We start from the raw sequence: 20281 nt of genomic DNA on the forward strand, positions 1-20281 counted from the left end.
CTGCTGCTCCTGGGAAGAGATTTGAGCCTGGACTGACTCTAGGAGGATTTGATAGCGCACCAAAGCGGCTCGCAGTTGTAAGCATGGATTGCTGTCCATTTGTACAGTAGGTCGGTAATTTACACTTAATTTTAATGCAACTTTGAATATAGAATAAATGGTGATCTTTCACTAATGTAAATTAAAATCTTTTAATCAAGATTAGTCTTTGCATCACAGGTGACAAGTGTTTTCTTATTATGAGGATTAGATGGCTATAACAATCAATTTGTGATTGTCAATATGAGGCGTGGAATGGGTGGCACCCGGGGTCATGGAAAGCCCTAGAATTAGTCACTGATGCTTTGATCTCCCGGAGCAAAAACTCTGTGGTCTCGCGATGTCATCAAACTCATCGTCATAACGGCCATCGTCTTTAGCTAGAAGTAGCAGCAGTGGCAAATAGAGCGTAGGCTTGATCTTCTTCACGCACTCAAGGACGCTGAACCAGGCTTTGTCGCTTATCTGTGACGAAGAGGCACACAAGATGAGCATCTCGCTCATCCTCTCTCTCACCAAGCAGCCATTTGCGAATATCTCATAAAAAATCCGAGGTATTCGATTGAAGTCCCTAGCTTGTGGAGCCTTGATGAGCATCATGTAGAAGGCTGCCTTTGGAAACACGGCCAAGTTCTTGAGCTTGTCACACATGGCCCCGACCTCCACCACCATACCTTTGGTTCATCAAGATCCCGTAAGTCATATGATCTGGCTAATGCTTCTCCTCTTCCATCTCTTGATCAAGCTCTCTGCCCTCTGGATGTTGTCACTCTCTACACGCACCTTGGGCAACGTGTTGTAGATGAGCTTCCATTTCTTCCGCTTGATGGTGTTGTAGGGCCTGGTGTACATGTCGATGAGGATGCTAAGAGTTATCTCCGACGGCTCCAAGCCATAGCTTGCCAGCTTGTCAACATCCCTTGGGCGAGCGTGACTTTCCTTGCTCATCCTAGAGTTCCAATCAAAATGTTAAAGAGAACTTGATCTTGCACTTGCTCCATGTCTGGAAGAGCCGCAAGATCACCTGTTAGTCCCCAACTCTCGAGTAGATGTTTGTGATCACACCAAGTTCAAGATGAGGGAATTGCCCACCTGGATCTGAACTCGATGGTCCGGGCTTCCAGTTCTTCCGCATTATCTGGTAGAGGTCCATGGTCTATGCCATTCTTCCAGCCTTCCTGTAGAGGTCGATCATGACACTATATGTAACTCTGTCAGAAGAAACCCCGGTTTCACAAAGCGGCCATGGCATCCTCACGGAACACTTGGAACAGCTAACAAAGATGCTGAAAGTGTAATTGTCCACTCCCTTATATTAAACCCTTGTTTTTAGTAAAGAACTTTACCACTGTGTTGTAATATACATCCACCCATACCAAGTATACATCCCCTCTTGCGGACTTTCCACACTTTGTCTTTTATGTCTGTAGCAAAATAAACTAGTCCACCAAATCTTCTCCTCCTTTTCAATTCTCAATTATATTGTTTAAAGACTTTTTAATCTCAATTAAATTTTTTATTTTACATTGGTGGAAAATGTCAAACATAAACATGATAGCTCTCTCCAAAACTACCACTAGTGATAACAGTGTAAATTCTTGACCTGTGGCTATTACAAATGGACAGCGATCTATGCTTGCAATTGCGAGCCGCTTTGCTGCGCCATCAAATCCCTCTCGAGCCAGTCCAGGCTCAAATCTCTTCCCAGCAGCATCACTCCCTCTTTGATCGCTCGCGGCTCGACTATCTCACGAGAATTCTGGAAGAAAACGATGAGGAGCTCCAGCTGCCACAACAACAGCAAACCTCTTACCAGGTACTGCTCCGCGAGCTCACGGAATGTCTCTCCCCCAATTCTTGTGCTAGCAGTTCCTTGTCAATGGACACCGCCTCTCCTCCTCATTTTCCCTCGCGCACCTCCACCGTCTCCTTCCACAGCTTGCTCATGGACTGCGCCCGAGCAGTGGCTGCCAACAATTCCACCAAAGTCCATGAGCTCGTGAGAGAGATCAGAACTTTAGCCTCACCTCAGTCGCGTCCGGTGGAGAAGGCCGCGCTCTACTTCACCAACGCGCTCGTCGCGAGGCTGGCCGGGTGTGGAGCTCGGATGTACGCCGCGATGCGCCAGGACGTGACGACGATCCAGAGTATCTCCATCCGGATGAATCTTCCCAGCCTCCGGGCCACGGAGCGCTTCGCCAACCAGATGATCCTCGATGCCTGCCGTGGTGCCAAGCGTGTCCACATCGTCGACTATGGGATCCTCTACGGCGACCAGTGGCCGTCGCTCATCAAGGCGCTGTCCGAGAGAGCCGAGGGGCCGCCACTGTTGAAGATCACAGGCATCGACTTCCCGTCCCTTGTCAACCTCGAGAAAACTGGAAACCGGCTGGTCGACTACGCAAAGTCGTGTGGGATGCACCTCGAGTTCCACTCCATCGCCACCGCGGCGTGGGAGTCAGCGCAGCCGAGATACCATCTCTTCAGCGAGCTTCTCTTCGTCAACTGCCAGCTGAGGATGCGGCACATCCGCGAGGACGGGATCATCGACAGCCCCCGGAAGCTCTTCCTCGAGAAGATCCTCAGTTTCAAGCCTGTTATGTTTTTCCAGTCCGTGGTGCACGCTGACATCGGCTCTCCGTTTTTCATCCACCGCTTCGACGGGGCCTGGAGGAGCTTCCTGGCGAGGCTGGAGTCGTTCGAGGAGACGATGAAGCTCGAATTGATCGACCAGTCGCAGCTTGATTTCATGGATAAGTTCATCGAGAAGTGCGCCATGGGTGCCATTGCCTGTGACGGGCAGAACCGTGTGGAGCGTATCTCTTCGTACAAAACCTGGGATCGCCTGGCTCGGAAAGGCCAGTTCGGACAGCTTCCAGTCAGCAAACGAGCGCTCGAGATGGTCATGTCCGTTTGGAGCGGACACGAGAACTTCACGTACGGAATGGACGAGAACTGGCTGCTGCTTGGCTGGAAAGACGTAGTCTTGAATGCTTTGAGCGTCTGGGAGCCCATTGAGAAGCTACCGCGCTTCAAACACCAGTGATCCACCCTGTACCTACATTCTTTTTGTAACTTCTTTGTTCCTGATCGTGTCCTTCCTGTAAGGAGACGATTTAAATGTCTTCAAAGAACACTCAAGAGGCACTTACCTTGTCATGGAAGTTCTCAAGTCCATCGCTATAGAATCTGAAACATGTAAAGATGTAGTACATCTGAGATCACCATATGGCTGAGACACGTGGTGACACGTGGTGGATCTGGAGAGTCACTGACTCTCACCTGTGTATGTATAGAGATGATGATATTTAAGTGATAGAGTTTTTCTCTTCTTCCTTAGTTTTCAACAAAACATACCAGCCACTTGTAGGACACGCTTTGGTTGCCAAGCAGTTATCGTGTAAAACACTGTGTCCTTCCACCCCAGCAACATTCAGTTTCCATCTCTTCCAAAGCCGAAGTCAGGGTTCCTGAAATTTCCACAAGCGCTCCTCACTTTATGGTAAATCTCCTCCTTCAGTGCCACCCCTTCGAAGCCCGAGCATCCCAGATGCGATACAAGGCCGCTCTCTCCACTCGATCGAGCCCTTCGCACGCGACGATGTTCATGATATCTCCTGCGGCCACCTTTTGAATAAATCCGTGCTCTTCCAGCTTTCCTTCTGCCACCGCTTCAAAGTACTCGCTCGGGCAAGTGTCGGGTGATATCGTACGACTCGTCTGCTCGGAGATCGGGATCCCATGTCCACTGGCGATGGAGAGGCCTTCCCAGTGATAGATGGTCCAGGTATCAAATGGGTCAAATAGTAGAAACCTTAAACGTTGCATGGGAAGTACTTATAAAACGAAAACAAGTCTTGGCCTTACGGTGGTCAATGCTGATCTATCATGAAAACAACTTCCTCAAACCTCTATATCAGCCCGTTTGTCAAGAATATTTTTTAGAAATATTTCTAGGTTTTTAACCCCTAAACCTTGGCCACAAATAACTGGCGGATTTTGCATGAACTGTTAAGTGCAAACAGTGGTGTAAAAATAATGTGATGTTTTTATTTCATATAATTCCTCCAAAAGCTGACATCATTGCCATACCTACAAAATCAAATATGCAGCTGGGAATCCAGATCCTAAAAGCCTTTTTAATCTAAGTGAAGCTTGCCTGCTTTAAAAACCTAAAAGAATAATCTTGGCACATCTAAGGGTTTCATGGGCGATCAGCGTACCGTTTCCATGGGAGGACCTGAATCAGAGGAGCTACGGAACGCTCTCCCTTGTGTTCTTGCAAAGCTGGAGCTAAGCAACCACAAACAGCGCCAGTGGCTGCTTGAAAACTCTGCCATCATTGATTACTCAGGCTGGCTCAGGGAACTGCTAGAATGCAAGACCTACGGAATGGTGGTAGAGCACCTCTGCGCAAGGAATACGCTCCTGCCGCCGCAGGACGCTGTGCTCGAGGGGAGGATGACGGTTGCGCTGGATCTGGACAACACACTCATCTCCCCCTCGTCAATTCTCTGGCGGAGCCAGTGTGATTTCGAGGTGAGAGATAATGGCAGTCGCAAGTGCATCGCATCTCGACGAGTTCCTGGACGCCCTGGCGCTGTTTGCCGAGGTTGTGCTCTTCAGCTCAGCCCCCTACGCAGCTCGCGTTGTCAAGCAGCTGGATCCACGTTCTTGGCCTCAGTGATTGCACGCTGTGGCACGACACCCGCCTCGGCAAGGAGGCGCTGTTCAAGGATCTGGCCATCCTCGGCAGGGACTTGCGCAAGGTTGTGCTGGTGGACAACGACCCTGGCTTCTTTTGCCAACCTGGGAGTGGCAACGAGATTGTGATTGGGAAGTTCACTGGGCAGAGGAGCGACGACGGGCTTCTCAAGCTACTTCCTGTGTTGCAGTCTCTGGCACAGCTTGACGACGTGAGGCCTGCTGTGCGCACTTATCAGCAGCCTCAAGCACAAGGTAATAATAGTTCACTTGTTCTCGATCTAAAAGCTTCAATGGTGTTGGTTTTCTACGTTGTTGTGAGAGGTCAAGCGCTGAGGACGTGGCGAATGGCTATAGAGGACAAGTATTCGAGGAAGTTGTTTTCATGTTAAGGTTTGGTGAAGTTGACGATTAGAATTAGTTGACCAGAACTAAGACGTTTATAAGTTGACTCAATGCATTCTCTTATTTGATCCATTTGATGCAGGAGGAAACCAAACCCGGAAGCGGGAATGGGTGGCACCCATGGAAAGCCCTCTGGAATGGGTGGCACCCGGGGTCATGGAAAGCCCTAGAATTATTCACTGATGCGGAGCAAAAACTCTGTGGATGCCATCAAACTCATCGTCATAACGACCATCGTCTTTAGCTAGAAGTAGCAGCAGTGGCAAATAGAGCGTAGGCTTGATCTTCTTCACGCACTGAACCAGGCTTTGTCGCTTATCTGTGACGAAGAGGCACACAAGATGAGCATCTCGCTCAGCCATTTGCGACCATCCGAGGTATTCGATTGAAGTCCTTGGCCTGTGGAGCCTTGATGGGCATCATGTAGAAGGCTGCCTTTGGAAACACGGCCAAGTTCTTGAGCTTGTCACACATGGCCCCGACCTCCACCACCATAGCTTTGGTCACGCAGACGTTCATCAAGATCCCGTAAGTCATATGATCTGGCTAATGCTTCTCCTCCGATTAAGCTCTGCCCTCTGGATGTTGCCACTCTCTACACACACGTTGGGCAACGTGTTGTAGATGCCATTTCTTCCGCTTGATGGTGTTGTAGGGCCTGGTGTACATGTCGATGAGGATGCTAAGAGTTATCTCCGACGGCTCCAAGCCATAGCTTGCCAGCTTGTCAACATCCCTTGGGCGAGTGTGACTTTCCTTGCTCGTCCTAGAGTTCCAATTAGAATGTTAAAGAGAACTTGATCTTGCACTTGCTCCATGTCTCGGAAGAGCCGCAAGATCACCTGTTAGTCCCCAACTCTCAAATAGATGTTTGTGATCACACCAAGTTCAGGAGGTCCATGGTCTCTGCCGTTCTTCCAGCCTTCCTGTATGGCACTGTATGTAACTCTGTCGAAAGAAACCCCGGTTTCACAAAGCTGGTGGAACCAGGCCATGGCATCCTCAACTCAACCGCAACACTTGGAACAGCTAACAAAGATGCTGAAAGTGTAGTTGTCCAGCATGATCTTTTCCTCGAGCATATCCTTGGGAAGTTCTCTTCCAAAAACCTCCACTGTTCTCCATCGCACAGTAGCTTGAGCATCATGTTGTATGCAAAGACAGTGATCTCAAAAATCTCTATGATCTCTAATAATCTCATCTAGCCCCTACTACAGCCACAAAATTCTACTCCCTTATATTAAACTCTTGTTCTTAGTAAAGAACTTTACCACCATGTTCTAATATACATCCACCTATACCAAGTATGGGGACCCAAATTGCTTTCCACACTTTGTTTTTTATCTCTGTAGCAAAATAAACTAGGCCACCAAATCGTCTCAAGAAAATACTAAACATTCAGTCTTTAAACAATATGAACTTTTCAATTCTCAAACATTTTGTTTAAAGGCTTTTTAATCTCAATTAAAAAGCTATAGTGAGAAAAGTCAAACATAAACATGAATACTGTAGATAGCTCTCTCCAAAACAAATATAAACATCTATTCGACGTAAAGTCAATAGTGTCAAATTCTTGAACTATGGCTATTCCCGTCCAACACAAATGGACAGCGATCTATGCTTGCAATTGCGAGCCGCTTTGCTGCGCCATCAAATCCCCCTCGAGCCAGTCCAGGCTCAAATCTCTTGCCAGGAGCATCACTCCCTCTTTGATCGCTCGCGGCTCGACTATCTCACCAGAATTCTGGAAGAAAACGATGAGGAGCTCCTCCTCCAGCTGCCACAACAACAGCAAACCTCTTACCAGGTACTGCTCCGCGAGCTCACGGAAATTGTCTCCTGTTGTCTCTCCCCCAATTCTTGTGCCAGCAGTTCCTTGTCCATGGACGCCGCCTCTCCTCCTCATTCTCCCTCGCGCACCTCCAGCGTCTCCTTCCACAGCTTGCTCATGGACTGCGCCCGAGCAGTGGCTGCCAACAACTCCACCAAAGTCCATGAGCTCGTGAGAGAGATCAGAACTTTAGCCTCACCTCAGTCGCGTCCAGTGGAGAAGGCCGCGCTCTACTTCACCAACGCGCTCGTCGCGAGGCTGGCCGGGTGTGGAGCTCGGATGTACGCCGCGATGCACCAGGACGTGACGAGGATCCAGAGTATCGCCATCCGGATGAATCTTCCCAGCCTCCGGGCCACGGAGCGCTTCGCCAACCAGATGATCCTCGAAGCCTGCCGTGGTGCCAAGCGTGTCCACATCGTCGACTATGGGATCCTCTACGGCGACCAGTGGCCGTCGCTCATCAAGGCGCTGTCCGAGAGAGCCGAGGGGCCGCCACTGTTCAAGATCACAGGCATTGACTTCCCGTCCCTTGTCAACCTCGAGAAAACTGGAAACCGGCTGGTCGACTACGCAGAGTCGTGTGGGATGCACCTCGAGTTCCACTCCATCGCCACCGCGGCGTGGGAGTCAGCGCAGCCGCGATACCATCTCTTCAGCGAGCTTCTCTTCGTCAACTGCCAGCTGAGGATGCGGCACATCCGCGAGGACGGGATCATCGACAGCCCCCGGAAGCTCTTCTTCGAGAAGATCCTCAGCTTCAAGCCTGTTATGTTTTTCCAGTCCGTGGTGCACGCTGAGATGGGCTCTCCGTTTTTCATCCACCGCTTCGACGGGGCCTGGAGGAGCTTTCTGGCAAGGCTGGAGTCGTTCGAGGAGACGATGAAGCTTGGGTTGATCGACCAGTCGCAGCTCGACTTCATGGATAAGTTCATCGAGAAGTGCGCCATGGGAGCCATTGCCTGTGACGGGCAGAACCGTGTGGAGCGCATTTCCTCGTACAAAACCTGGGATCGCCTGGCTCGGAAAGGCCAGTTCGGACAGCTTCCAGTCAGCAAACAAGCGTTCGAGATGGTCATGTCCGTTTGGAGCGGACACGAGAACTTCACGTACGGAATGGACGAGAACTGGCTGCTGCTTGGCTGGAAAGACGTAATCTTGAATGCTTTGAGCGTCTGGAAGCCCATTGAGAAGCTACCGCGCTTCAAACACCAGTGATCCACCCTGTACCTACATTCTTTTTGTAACTTCTTTGTTCCTGCTCGTGTCCTTCCTGTAAGGAGGCGATTTAGATGTCTTCAAAGAACACTCAAGAGGAACTTACCTTGTCACGGAAGTTCTCAAGTCCATCGCTATAGAACCTGAAACATACCAGCCACTTGTAGGACACGCTTTGGTCGCCAAGCACTCATCGCGTAGAGCACCGTGCCCTTCCACCCCAGCAACATCCAGTTTCCATCTCTTGCGAAGCCGAAGTTGGGGTTCCTGAATTTTCCACAAGCGCTCCTCACTTTATCGTAAATCTCCTCCGTCACTGCCACCCCTTCGAAGCCTGCTCGCTTTGCCCGAGCATCCCAGACGCGATACGAGGCCGCTCTCTCCACTCGTTCGAGCCCTTCGCACGCGACGATGTTCATGATATCTCTTGCGGCCACCTTTTGGATAAATCCGTGCTCTTCCGGCTTTCCTTCTGCCACCGCTTCAAAGTACTCCATCTTCTGCTTGTAAAACTCGAGGGCGTTCTTGAACCGCTGCAAGAACAAGGGCGAGCCCATATCGGCACTGATCTCGGTTTGCAAGAACAAGTCCGGCCTGAGCCCGCAAATCTTCCCGAGGAAAACTTCTCTGGGATTGTCCACCGCAACCGTGCCATGATCTCGCAAGTGGCGCAGCCGGAGCACGCTATTCACCACCAGCACCTCGTTCTTACACCGGATAATCCTCTCCTTTTCCCAGTTCTCGCTTGCCACTGCCATGAACTCGAACGGAACTCCACACGATCTCGCAAACTCGACCAGCTTCCTCCCGGTCTCGGCCAAGTTGACGACGTGAGGACAATCCACCCCAGTGATCTTGAGCTCGGGAGGACCGCCGCTACGCTGGGACAAAGCCTTGATCAGATACGGCCACTGGAAGCCATACTGGATGCCATAGTCGACGATATGGACGCGACGAGCTCCTCTAGCCAGCTCCAGTATGTGCTCGTTGGCGAATCTTTGCGAGAGCTTCAAGCACGGGAGATTCAAGAGCCTCACGGACAAGTACTGGCGGCGAGTGACCTCCTTTGCCATGGCGGCGTACACCTGAGCCCCAAAGCCCTCCAATCGGGCAGTCAGTGCGTCGACGAAGAATGAGATCGTCCGACACAAGCATCCCATCGATCCCGACGATCGCCACAGCGCGCCCTTGATGTCACTGACCAGCGCGAAAGCCCGTGAGGAATCCCCCGCCGCCACCGCCTGGGCGCAGCGGACGAGCAGATATTCCAAACCGCCATCGCTGTCGCTGTTCTTGGGAGAATCAAGAGGCCGCGGCGCAACGATCGCTGTGAGCTCGCTTAGAATCTGGCAGTACTCACCGGACCGCGCGAGCTGATCGTGATCCTCGTTGTCGCCGTCGTCGTCCAGCAGCACGCTCGAAATGTAAGACACTGTCGGATCCATGAAACCCTTGCGTGCCTCCTCGTCGTCGTCCTCCAGCGGTGGATCTTGCCGCAAGCCGTGGCGCAGCAGCGCGCACTTAAGCATCGATGAGAGATCGATCGACGCCATCGTCCTAGACTCGCGGAACTTTGAATTTTAGGGTTCTTGGAGAGAGAGTCGTGTCCAAATGGAAGACAAGACTACCGATCAAAAGCCGTGCAATCTCTCCTCACGTCGCCATCGCTCCCAACCTTCACTCCAACGCTCGACAGTCTTTGCATCGCGGCGCCAAATTCCTGGTAGAACTTTTGCTCGTCTCTCGCGAATTCCCTGATCATCTCCCTCGTCTTGCGCTTGGCGAGGAGCGTCTCGTCCGAGATGAGCAGCGCGTTTCCAGCGACGAGGGTCTTGTAGTAGGAGTTGTCGAAGGCGAATGGAGTGGAGGGATCGAAGGGCAGCACCAAGCCTGGATCATCGCCACGCTCGGGACAGGCGGCCTTGAGGCTCGACGCGAAAACCGGAGGGAGCCTCGGATCCATTGCGCGATCGCGGCTAAAGTTGTAGAGCCTCTTGTGGAATTGCTTGCAGTGAGCGAATCCAAAAGTGTGAGCACCTAGGGAGGAATCCATGAAACTTTTCGAGCTTTTAGATGAAAAGCTTTGAGAGCTTACCACTCAGTACCACGAGATCTTCCATGTCCAGTCCTTTGCTCTTAAAGTTGCGTAAAAGTTGATGGAGATTCAAGGTGGAGCCTGGAAGGTTGTCCTGGACCCTCGCGGCCTCGGAGATAAATCCATCTTTTCTTCCCTTGAGAACAGGATACGAAGGCCCACCAGTCTGTCAATCAAAAAGACCTTTTGATCAACCTGGAAGCTAGAATTGCATGAGAACTAATGAAACTTAATCTTACCAGCTCTATGAAGTTTCTCGCTATGATCACCAAGATGTCAGCACAAGACACCACTCCCGGGCACTCGGCTTCCACCGCCGCCTTTGCTCGAACCACGGCATCAAAACCATCACCAGCCAAGTCCCTGTTAACTTCCGCGTCTCTTTCAGCCAAGTTGTCCGGAGTAGAAGTTATCATGATCGAGGCATCGCATCCCTGCACCATGCAAACAAGATCATCACAAGATCGAAAAATAAAAAGCAGAGAAACGAGAAAATCGGACTTACCTCTATGAAGCAGTCGTGGAACAAGAGCCTCACAACAGCCGCAGGAGTCGTGGGTGCTTCGGCCAGCTTAAGTTTAGCAGAGGTTGCGAGGATCTCTTCCAAATTTGGACACGTCTCGGAGTAATAGCCGAGCTCGAGTTTATCTGCTGCTGCGCTAAAAACCACCAACGAAGCCTTCAACAAGGAAACCATTACCAAAATCTCACACGCTGGCGCCATAGCGCAGCGCAGCTCGTGAGCAAACCTTGGACGAGCTGGGCCTTTTGCGCACCATTTCTAAACGAAATAAAAATAAACAGGCTCGTTAGCTGGAGCTGGCCCAAAAAAATCACTATACTATACTTAGAAGCGAACCAGTTTTGAGTGGACTAAAATGACGATGCATTCTTCCAGAATATACAGTTTCATTTCTGTTGGAGAACGGAAAAAAAAAAGAAGAGAAAGGTAAACAAAAAAAAAACGGAGGATGAGGAGGATCGAGAAATAAGAACCAACAAACATTAAGGAAACAAAGCTTAAAAAAAAGTATGGAAACTGAAGAACCTTCTTGTCGTAGAGAGTGCCTCACTGAAAGAATTTGACTCCTACTGTTTTTCTTTCTTTCACTGACGAAGAACTGATGTCCTGTACCGGTTCGGGAAAAGCTGCTCTTGCCTGTTTCGATCGACCATCGCTTCTACACCCGGGCCCTCTTGCTGCAAGACGGGCATTTGTACTGCTTGATGTGTTCCGCTCTGGCCGGTGTAACCTTGACACAGCTCCCATGAAACCACTTTTGGCACGTATCGCATCCTATCCAGAACTCCTTCTTGTCCGCGTTGTAGGGGCCATTGCAGGTCCCGCAGAAGGTGTCACCGTGCTCCTCCTCGTCTTCGTCGTAAGGAGAGTCTTCGTCCTCCTCGTCGCTCGATGGGGGCTTCTTCTGCGGACGCAGTGACACCATTAGCAAGCACGCAGAGAACCAAGTTCGCCTTACAGATTTCGCACTAGAAGCCCTTTTGGAGCTGCTGTTGCCGTTTGTTTTCTCCTGCGCTTGCTTCTTCCCGGTGACCGTATCGTAGATGGTTGGAAGCGAGTTCATCAAGCTAAACAAGCGCTTCCTGTGTGCCACACGCGAAAAAGAGAGAGAGCAAAAGACAACACACATCAGGGAATGGGAAAGATAAAAGAAAATAGGAGAGTCACCTGTCTGCCCTGTCAAAATGGGCACCATAGAAAAAAGCCACTGCAATTAACCACGCGTCGCTGTGGACTGCTACTAGCGACAGCCATGCCTTGCGCTCCATCCCATCTCTCGCAAAGTTGATGCCGAGCGCCGGCTCCGGGAGCTCCGGAGGAACTTCTTCCGCTGGGAAATTCACCTCCCAGCTCTCGTCGGGAAATCCATACAGGCACAGGTTTTCCTTGTCTACACACACAAAAAACACCCACGCACGAACGGCGGCAGTCAGAGTTTAATCACTCTATCCGAGAGAAAAAAAGAGAAAAAAATTCAAGGCCCTGAGAACTAAATGAGCGCACCTGGATCGCATTCATTGCAGAATTGCTCCACATCTGGGCAGCCCAAAACAAAAGCAAGGCAAGAAAAAAATCTCTCATCAGTACCGGTCGAGCAAAAAAAGAGTGGGAAAATTCCACGATTGAGTGGAATTGGAGGAGCTCACCTTCTGTCAGCGCTTTCACCATTCCAGCTCTCCGGTTCTTGAAATCGGTGAAAATCTCCTCCACAGTACGTGGGTTGTATGGAGCAGCATTTTCCATGGCGGAATTCGTCCAAGAGCGAGCCCAAGAATCGCGCAGCGCAGCTCCTACACCCAAACCCTAGTCACTAAAACCCTGGCAGCCGCGGCCAAGAAGGAGCGCGCATCGCCGCCGAGGAAAAGGCCAATCCGTGGAGAGCGCCGAGAGGGATTTACCGTGGGGCGGGAGCTGAGAGAGAGGCGGCGGTGGAGCGGCCGCGGCGCAGCAACACAGATCTCGCGCACCCAACGCCCAACCAGCGACGAACCAAACCCTAGCGAGACAAAAGAAACCAACAAGATCCCTCTTTGACTGTTAGCATATGCTGATTCTGTTAAGTGCGGAGGCGAATATTCGTCACGGTAGAAAAAAGTATGAAGCCGTTGACGTCCCCGAGAAAGAAAAAAGAAAACCATGGAACTGAATGTTCTCAAACTTTTTTTCCTTTTTTTCGATCATAGCGTTATCAGTGTTGTCGATTACAAACCAAAACAACTTTAGCTTCTCTCATCTATAGGACGGTCACGAAATGTAGCTACAAAGAAAGGAAAAAGGATAGAACAGAACAGAGCTTGGATCGATGGGGTGGATCGATGATCGCTCGCTGCGAAAAGAAAGAGGAATCGATCGATCACGCGCTGGCCCGGGAGACGAGGAGCTCGCTGATGTCCCAGAGCTTCTTCCCGAGCTGTGGATCCAGCGCCTTCTTGGACGGCTTCGCCTCCTGGCAATCCGCGAGGTAGCGGCCGCTCACATCCGCCATGTCGGGGTGGATGGCCGCGTAGATCGTCGTCGCCGCGCCCTGCTCCACGCTCTTCCATTTGCCCGCGTATATGATCTTGACGAAGAGCTTCATCGCCGCCGAGTGGCGCCACAGCGGCGTCCCGATCAGCCCCGGGTGGACCGCGTTGGCCGTGATGTTGATCTTCTCCCGCTGGAACATCACTGCCAGGGAGTTCGCATGGAGGATGTTGGCCAGCTTGGATTGCCCATACGCCTTCTTGGAATCGTAGCTCCCGCGATCGTTGATAGCGTCGAGATCGCGGATCCCTTCCTTGTAACCCACCGTCGTGTGCGCCACCGACGAGAGATTGACGATCCGGCCCTGGATCCCGGATTTCGCCGCCGTCTCCTTCATCGTGTCGAGCAGGAGATTCGTGAGCAAGAAATGGCCCAGGTGATTCGTCGCGAACTGCGATTCCACGCCGTCGGCCGTGAGGCTGAAGGGGCAGAACATCACACCCGCGTTGTTGATGAGGAGATTGAGCGGCAGGCCGGATTTCTTGAAATCCTCGACGAAGCCCCGGACGCTCGCCAGCGACGCCAAATCCAGCTCCATACACTGCACCGACGCCCCCGGCAGCTCCTTCTCCATCGCCGCGCGGGCTCTCTCCGCCGCTTCCTTGTTCCTGGCCGCGATCACAACCCTGGCGCCCTGCTTCGCAAGAATGCGCACCACTTCCGCGCCAATGCCGCTCGCCCCTCCCGTGACGATTGCCGTGAGATTCTTGGCGTCAATCCCCTGCGCCACTTCCTCAGCGGTGGAGTGCGCGCCATAGCCTGATCGCTTCCCCATTCTTTCTTTCTCCCTCGTATAAAAGACACTTTCCTATAAACCCTAAACGCGCGCGATCCAATGGCCTAGATCTAAATATATCCAACGGCCGGAACCGACTAATCGGATCCAACGGCCGGTAATATCGATCGCACGGCCCCAGCACGTCTTGCGTGGAAGACCTTTAACCGCGTTGGCATTTAAAATGCTCCAGGCGCTCGCCAAGAGCCCTAGATTCGATTCTTCCTCGTCGCGGCTGCGCGATCTCCTCAATCTCATCGACGCGGGATCCATCCGCCCCGACGCGGCGGATTTCCGTCGCCTCATCGCGGATTGTACAGATCTTCGCCTCCTCCACGAAGCAAGATGCATCCACAGCTTGGTCCACCGCCACGGCCTCGCCGGCGATCGATTGATCGGCAACTACCTCGTCAAGATGTTCGTGCGCTGCGGCGACATCGACAGGGCGCGCGAAGTCTTCGATCGGGTAAGCGCCAGGGACGTGATCCTCTGGACGGAGATGATCGCCGCATATGGCGAGAGGGGATATTTCCAGGAATCGCTGGAGCTTTGGAAGATCATGAGGCTCGAGGGAGCCATGCCGGACCTCATCGCATTCGTCACAGCGCTCAAATCTTGCTGCTGCCCGGCGAGCCTCGGCACTGGGGCTCTCATCCACTCGATGATTCTCGAGAGCGGCCTGGGATCCAACGTGATCGTGGAGACCGCGCTGGTGAATATGTACGCTAGATGCGGCAGGATCGAGCAGGCAACCACGATGTTCTTCGGGATTTCTCACAGGGACATTGTCGCGTGGAACGCTATCATAGCGGTAAATGCCGAGAGAGGGCATTTTGGCCAGGCCATGCATCTCTTCCATTCGCTGCTGCTCGAGGGGGAGAGATGGCCCAACAAGAGCACCTATGTGGCGGTTCTCTCGGCTTGCAGAGATCTCCACGATCTCAAGCTCCTCCACTCGTGCTCGATCCACGGTGGCCTGGAGCTCCACGTAGAGGTCGCCACGGCACTCGTGCACGCGTATGCCCTGCTCGGGCACCTCTCCATCTCTCGCTCGATCTTCGACCGGTTGCTCTGCCAAGACCGAGACATCGTCCTCTGGAACGCGATGATCGAAGCCTATGCCCAAGAGGGCGATCGCGAATCCATCGCCCTGTTCCGGCAAATGCAGCTCCTCGGCTGCCAGCCAGACCGAGCGACGTTCCTGAGCTTGCTCTCGGCGTGCTCGGCTATGGTGGACCTGGAAGAAGGAAAGAGACTACACTCGCGGATCGGGAGCTGCCTCGAGGACTTCCAGATCCAAAACGCGCTGCTTGCGATGTACGCCAGGTGTGGGAGGCTCGAGCTCGCGCAGCTCCTCTTCGATGGTATGCCCGAGAGGTCGGTCTTCTCTTGGAACTCCATGGTGGCCGCGTATGCTCAGCACGGGCATCTTGACCAAGTCTTCCAGAGCCTCAAGAGGATGCAAAACGAAGGCGTCAAGCCCGACAGCGTGACGTTCGTGAGCGTCCTCAGTGCTTGCAGTGGAGCCGGACTGCTGGCAGAGGGCCGGAGCCACTTCGAGTTTGTGAAGCGTCACATTCGCGAGTGGCCGAGCACCGAGCACTACGGCTGCATGATCGATCTCCTTGGTCGCCTGGGAAGATTGGAGGAGGCCGAAAGACTAGTTTTGGAGGTCCCGGACGAAGCAGCGGACGCGGTGCTGTGGAGAACACTGCTCGCTGCTTGCCGGACTTACGGAGATTTGGAGCGAGGGAGACGAGCGGCCGAGAGAGTGGTGGATTTAGATCCGGACGACTCTGCTGCTTACGTCGTGCTCTACAACACAGTTGCCACTTAGAACAAAGCACGGAGAAGAAAAGACCGATGCAAGAGACCTCAGGAAATTGGATGATAAGTTACGTGAATAGTTTCCTGGCTGCCAGAGCAACGAGGCCTTTGAAACACTACTAAGAAAAACAAACTACGCGCTTCACGGCTGGATTTTCCTGAGAAGATCGAAAGGTTCTGAGGAGAAAACGAAGGAAAACAAGCGCTACCTCTTTTGTGAGCTTAGAAAGATGGCTTCCGGATCGGTCTCGAGGGTGGAAGTAAACCACGGCGAGCTTGACGCTTGAGGTAGTGACGCCGCGCAGCAATCATCTCCTTGTGCGTTGGTCCCTGTAAAAAACGAAGGAAGTTCATGCCAGAAACTTTGCATCGATTGCTTTTTACTTTTGGAAGGTCATAGAAATCGTCCGTCGTTGGAGAAGTTCCATCTTCCTGGAAAGAAAAAAAAAAAAAAACAATCAGAGAGCTTGAATCACTAAGATCTCAAAAATGTACCTTGTTCTCCCCCTCTGGAGCTCCCTCTTCCTGGGAAAGAAAACGAGCGATCAATCTACAAGCCGAGGAAGCATCGCATACCTTTGGCGGCGGGAGATGGGGTCCAATCGCGGGGAAGAAAGAGTACCCTCGAGCACAAATCACGAATCCACCATCGCTAGCGTGCGGCACTGCGTGCGAAGCGCTGCCACGGGATGCATTGGCGTGCAGTGCTTGCAGAGCCTTGCCCGAGCTCCTTACCGCTCGAAACATTGCCGCAAACCCTAAACCCCGTTACAGTTTAGGGCATTTCATGTTCTTAGAATATTCCTTCTGAAAATATCTCATTTTCTTAAATAAATAAATACAACTTTGGAATGATGGTTTAAAAGGAGGTCCACCAAACGTTAAGTGATAAACCAGGTGATCTCCATCTAACCTCCCACCAATACCAAATTGCACTTTGTGCAAATTTGCTACCCACATCCCATGTTTCCTAAGCATTGCAGGCATAACCTTGTTGTTGTCAAACATTGCCATTGCCTGGATGTTTTCTCCAAATAGACAAAACCAAGGGCTTCTACATCAATAGTGTCAGATATCAAGTTTCCAAGCACCACCTTTCCTAAAACCCAAAAAGCCATCCATAAAAGAGAAAAGAAAAAGAAAAATAAGAAATTTACTAGTTACAAGTGAGGAGCTATTGTATTGATATGGCCTATTGTATATTTCTTGATGCAAGTCTATGGGAAGATTTGTTTAGGTTTCCAAAGTTGTCATCTTGCACTCTAAATCCCACATGTTGACACACTTGAGTAATCTGATGAAGTAAAGCTTATCCTCCAGAAGTATGCAATTGTTAGCATTTTTTGGAGAAGATATAATGATTTATGTATTTGATTTTTCATCCTTGATAAATCTTTTTTTTTTAACTTAATTTGACTTTGTGTTTGCACTACATTCAGTCTAATCTAAAAAAGAGTTTATGAAAAAATACAATAATGAATACTAAGCTAATAGATTAGTCTTGATTGATCTAGTTATAATTATGCTTAAGAAGGATCCACTAGTGCCATGCTAAATAATTGTGGATTAGCCTATTTGCCACTCATAGCAAACTTAGGGGAAGTTTAATTTTACTCATAGTAACATAATAACAATTCATAATAACCATTGATAGGTTTATATTAATCACACCATAACCTTTAAGTTGTTAATATGCTTCATTTACAAGCCCAAGTGGACAAATGATTCATCCCAAATCCATTTTACAAACTCAAGCGAAAGCTTATGCAATATGGTACAAAAATGGTATACATTACTACTAGTGGTACTAACACATAAGTTTGGCTAGACTGTGGCACTCTTTCTTTTACATTTGCCAAAAAAAATTACCAAGCTCCACACTCAAGTGTATCCAAGCCTCAATGTACTAGTTGTCAACATGAAAGCATCCAAATCAAAAGTAAAGGCTTATAAGAATGTAACATAGCAAATTTGAAATTCAGCAAAAGCTATATGTTTGGGTGCTTGGACACTAAGAGCTTGATTGAAATATATAAACACTGTTTAGAAAATATATTATGAGAAAAATGATTGTTATAATGAAGCTCAAAATAATACAAGTGGGAATTCCAAAAACATAGTGAAAAATGGAAAAGCTAAAAATACCAACAGACACAAGTCAAAAATCCTAAAATGTTGTAAAAACTCTTAACACCAGTTGAAAGTCAAGCAACTCCAATAGAAATCCCTGAAAAATTAGCCAAAATTGAAGGAACTCTAATAGCATAGCTCCACTATGTCAAATGTAAAGAATCTAGAATAGATAGACATCACTATAGGATGGCTAGATAGCATATTTGGGGCTTTCTAAAAAACTTTTGCCTTGCTTTTGCTTTTAGAATATGGATGAGGAGAAACTTTGGTGTTGGAATTGTAAAATTCTTGCACTATAACTTTATCAAACTTTTGTAATGCACTTTACAATTGTTGACAACTGTGATTAATCAATCTGTGTTGCCCATCCCAGACCTCTCCATAGTAGGCTATCTAATGCCCCAAACCATAAGGAATACTGCTCAAGACCTATGTGGAGATTATGACCTACCCTGTCAGCTACCTCCTTACCATCACAGATCACTTGAACTCTTCATCCATGCTTGGGTGTTTTAAAAACCTATGCAAAATATCTTGCTTCACATTGAGTGAGAGTTGTTATGTGGCCTTGAGAAAGCTCTCCACAGGTTGTTTGGCTATCCTTCTATCTCCTATCTCAGCCATTACTCTATGAGTTCCAGCTCTCCACCATTACCCTCATGTAACTGGTACAAGTAGTGTAATAATGATGTCATCTTGATGTTGTGACACACTCCTATTGGATAATTAAATGTATGGAAAAAAGGGAGAGCTCACAAAGCTTTGTTCTAGAACCATGCATGCTTAAGTTGTAAATGAGCTCATAACATGTGGAAATGGAAAAGATGACCATCATCACTTGGAAGTGGAGCACACTTCCAAGTAGAATCTTTGTTGTATGGTTAACATTGGTTGTTTCCAGTTTATTCTAACTAAAAATAAAGGTTTGGGTTTATCTAATAGACTTATATTCTATATTTAGAGAAGTGGGGATATATACATACATAAATATATATACATATATAAAATTCATATAAAATTTGTGATGCATGAGATATATTAACAAATTGCTGTTTCTAATAAAGTTAGGACAAAATGGAATGTGAGAAGAATACATATGGCACTTCCTAAGCTAAATAAATTTTAAAAAATATAAATACCTATACTGCAAGCTATATATTTCTATTTTATATATATATTTTATATTTTAAAAAATGAATTACAGTTTTAGTTTTTCTATTTGTCATACCAAGAAAAATATTTTATATTTATACTTTTTATTTTATATTCACAGTTATTGTGTTTGTATTAAAACATTGTATGAAAATCCAGCAGGGGTTATTTCAATTGAGGTTAGACAAAACATAATAATACCAACTATTAAAGAGCTTATTAAAGAAGTAGGCAAAAGAAAAGAAATTTTTATGGGATTTTCTTACTCTAAAATTTTACATGAACAAGATACTAGCTTACTTATTACAATAAGTGCACTTGACATGCAAATGTCAAGAAAAAACTTTTATATATATTGTACTATTATTCCTTTTCTTTTTACTTTAAATAATGGTAAAGCCATAGAGAAAGAGTTTACTTTAACATTACAAAATTATGTTGAGCAAGACTTAGTAACATATGGATCTGTAGAGTATATAAATGGAAGATATTCTATATCATATGTATTAGATAAAGATAGTAATGTTTACTTACAAGAGTTTCTAAATACTAATAATTTTATTTTATTTAAAGAAGAAACAGATTGTATTCTTCATAAAACCTGTATTAAAAGTGGACCAAATTATTCATCATTTTCTCGCCTTAGGGAAGGAGAGTTTCTTCAATCACCAAATTTAGTATTTATTTTATATATGCGATTTGATTGTAATCTTGTGTTATATTATGGTAAAATTTCTATTTGGGATACTGAAACATCAGGAAAAGGTATTGGATGTTTTCTACGTTTTCAGAAAGATGGAAATCTTGTTATTTATAATCAGTATCATAACGTTGTATGGTCTTATGATATTTATTGGAAGAATATTTGGGTTACATTTTCATTATGTGTAGAAAATACAGGTCATGTTACTGTATATAATACAAATAATCAGACATCTATTTGGAGAAGGCCTATAGAAAGAAAAAAATGAGTTATACTTATGAACAAATAAGAAATTAATTTATATTTAATTTTAAATAAATGTATACGAATTACTGAATAAGTAGATATTTTAG

General features: G+C 48.4%; 8 protein-coding genes across 12 annotated transcripts; 3 read left to right on the forward strand and 5 right to left on the reverse strand.

Annotated features, from left to right (window-relative positions):
* Positions 1-1609: 1609 nt before the first annotated feature.
* On the forward strand, positions 1610-3126 carry LOC9633642 (scarecrow-like protein 31). Its single transcript, XM_002964959.2, has one exon. The coding sequence runs from the start codon at positions 1658-1660 to the stop codon at positions 3083-3085; it is 1428 nt and encodes a 475-aa protein (XP_002965005.2). The 5' UTR covers positions 1610-1657; the 3' UTR covers positions 3086-3126.
* LOC9659419 (scarecrow-like protein 31) lies at positions 3107-9780 on the reverse strand. 2 transcript variants are annotated; one of them, XM_024669585.1, is made up of 2 exons: positions 8304-9780; positions 3107-3140 (listed from the first exon to the last, which is right to left on the reverse strand). In XM_024669585.1, the coding sequence occupies exon 1, from the start codon at positions 9748-9750 to the stop codon at positions 8332-8334; it is 1419 nt and encodes a 472-aa protein (XP_024525353.1). In that variant the 5' UTR covers positions 9751-9780; the 3' UTR covers positions 3107-3140; positions 8304-8331. The 2 variants fall into 2 exon arrangements, with proteins under 2 accessions (XP_024525353.1, XP_002965370.1); XM_002965324.2 differs by lacking the exon at positions 3107-3140 and adding an exon at positions 8139-8252 and having other exon boundaries at positions 8304-9779.
* Positions 6652-8246, forward strand: LOC9659418 (scarecrow-like protein 31). Its single transcript, XM_002964961.2, has one exon. The coding sequence runs from the start codon at positions 6752-6754 to the stop codon at positions 8195-8197; it is 1446 nt and encodes a 481-aa protein (XP_002965007.1). The 5' UTR covers positions 6652-6751; the 3' UTR covers positions 8198-8246.
* LOC112340394 (peroxidase 55-like) lies at positions 9753-11327 on the reverse strand. 3 transcript variants are annotated; one of them, XM_024669586.1, is made up of 5 exons: positions 11152-11327; positions 10798-11073; positions 10532-10726; positions 10293-10458; positions 9753-10234 (listed from the first exon to the last, which is right to left on the reverse strand). In XM_024669586.1, exons 1-5 carry the CDS (start codon positions 11296-11298, stop codon positions 9822-9824), a joined length of 1197 nt encoding a protein of 398 aa, XP_024525354.1. In that variant the 5' UTR covers positions 11299-11327; the 3' UTR covers positions 9753-9821. The 3 variants fall into 3 exon arrangements, with proteins under 3 accessions (XP_024525354.1, XP_024525356.1, XP_024525355.1); XM_024669588.1 differs by having other exon boundaries at positions 11140-11159; XM_024669587.1 differs by lacking the exon at positions 11152-11327 and having other exon boundaries at positions 10798-10951; positions 11004-11077.
* On the reverse strand, positions 11162-12839 carry LOC9633643 (PHD finger protein ALFIN-LIKE 4). 2 transcript variants are annotated; one of them, XM_024669590.1, is made up of 5 exons: positions 12714-12839; positions 12462-12605; positions 12319-12351; positions 11983-12205; positions 11162-11897 (listed from the first exon to the last, which is right to left on the reverse strand). In XM_024669590.1, the coding sequence occupies exons 2-5, from the start codon at positions 12556-12558 to the stop codon at positions 11474-11476; spliced, it is 777 nt and encodes a 258-aa protein (XP_024525358.1). In that variant the 5' UTR covers positions 12559-12605; positions 12714-12839; the 3' UTR covers positions 11162-11473. The 2 variants fall into 2 exon arrangements, with proteins under 2 accessions (XP_024525358.1, XP_024525359.1); XM_024669591.1 differs by having other exon boundaries at positions 11182-11719; positions 11774-11897; positions 12462-12832.
* Positions 12840-12954: 115 nt separating this feature from the next.
* On the reverse strand, positions 12955-14144 carry LOC9633644 (short-chain dehydrogenase TIC 32, chloroplastic). The gene has a single exon (XM_002965326.2). The coding sequence runs from the start codon at positions 14111-14113 to the stop codon at positions 13169-13171; it is 945 nt and encodes a 314-aa protein (XP_002965372.1). The 5' UTR covers positions 14114-14144; the 3' UTR covers positions 12955-13168.
* A 1428-nt stretch (positions 14145-15572) lies between these two features.
* On the forward strand, positions 15573-15950 carry LOC9633645 (pentatricopeptide repeat-containing protein At4g18840). Its single transcript, XM_024670091.1, has one exon. It carries the CDS (start codon positions 15573-15575, stop codon positions 15948-15950), a length of 378 nt encoding a protein of 125 aa, XP_024525859.1.
* Positions 15951-15984: 34 nt separating this feature from the next.
* On the reverse strand, positions 15985-16725 carry LOC9659420. The gene is made up of 5 exons (XM_024669592.1): positions 16517-16725; positions 16436-16465; positions 16325-16372; positions 16150-16270; positions 15985-16098 (listed from the first exon to the last, which is right to left on the reverse strand). The coding sequence occupies exons 1-4, from the start codon at positions 16685-16687 to the stop codon at positions 16163-16165; spliced, it is 357 nt and encodes a 118-aa protein (XP_024525360.1). The 5' UTR covers positions 16688-16725; the 3' UTR covers positions 15985-16098; positions 16150-16162.
* Between the last annotated feature and the right edge of the window lie 3556 nt (positions 16726-20281).

This window comes from Selaginella moellendorffii, unplaced genomic scaffold (assembly GCF_000143415.4).
Source record: "Selaginella moellendorffii unplaced genomic scaffold, v1.0 SELMOscaffold_5, whole genome shotgun sequence".
NCBI lineage: Eukaryota > Viridiplantae > Streptophyta > Lycopodiopsida > Selaginellales > Selaginellaceae > Selaginella > Selaginella moellendorffii.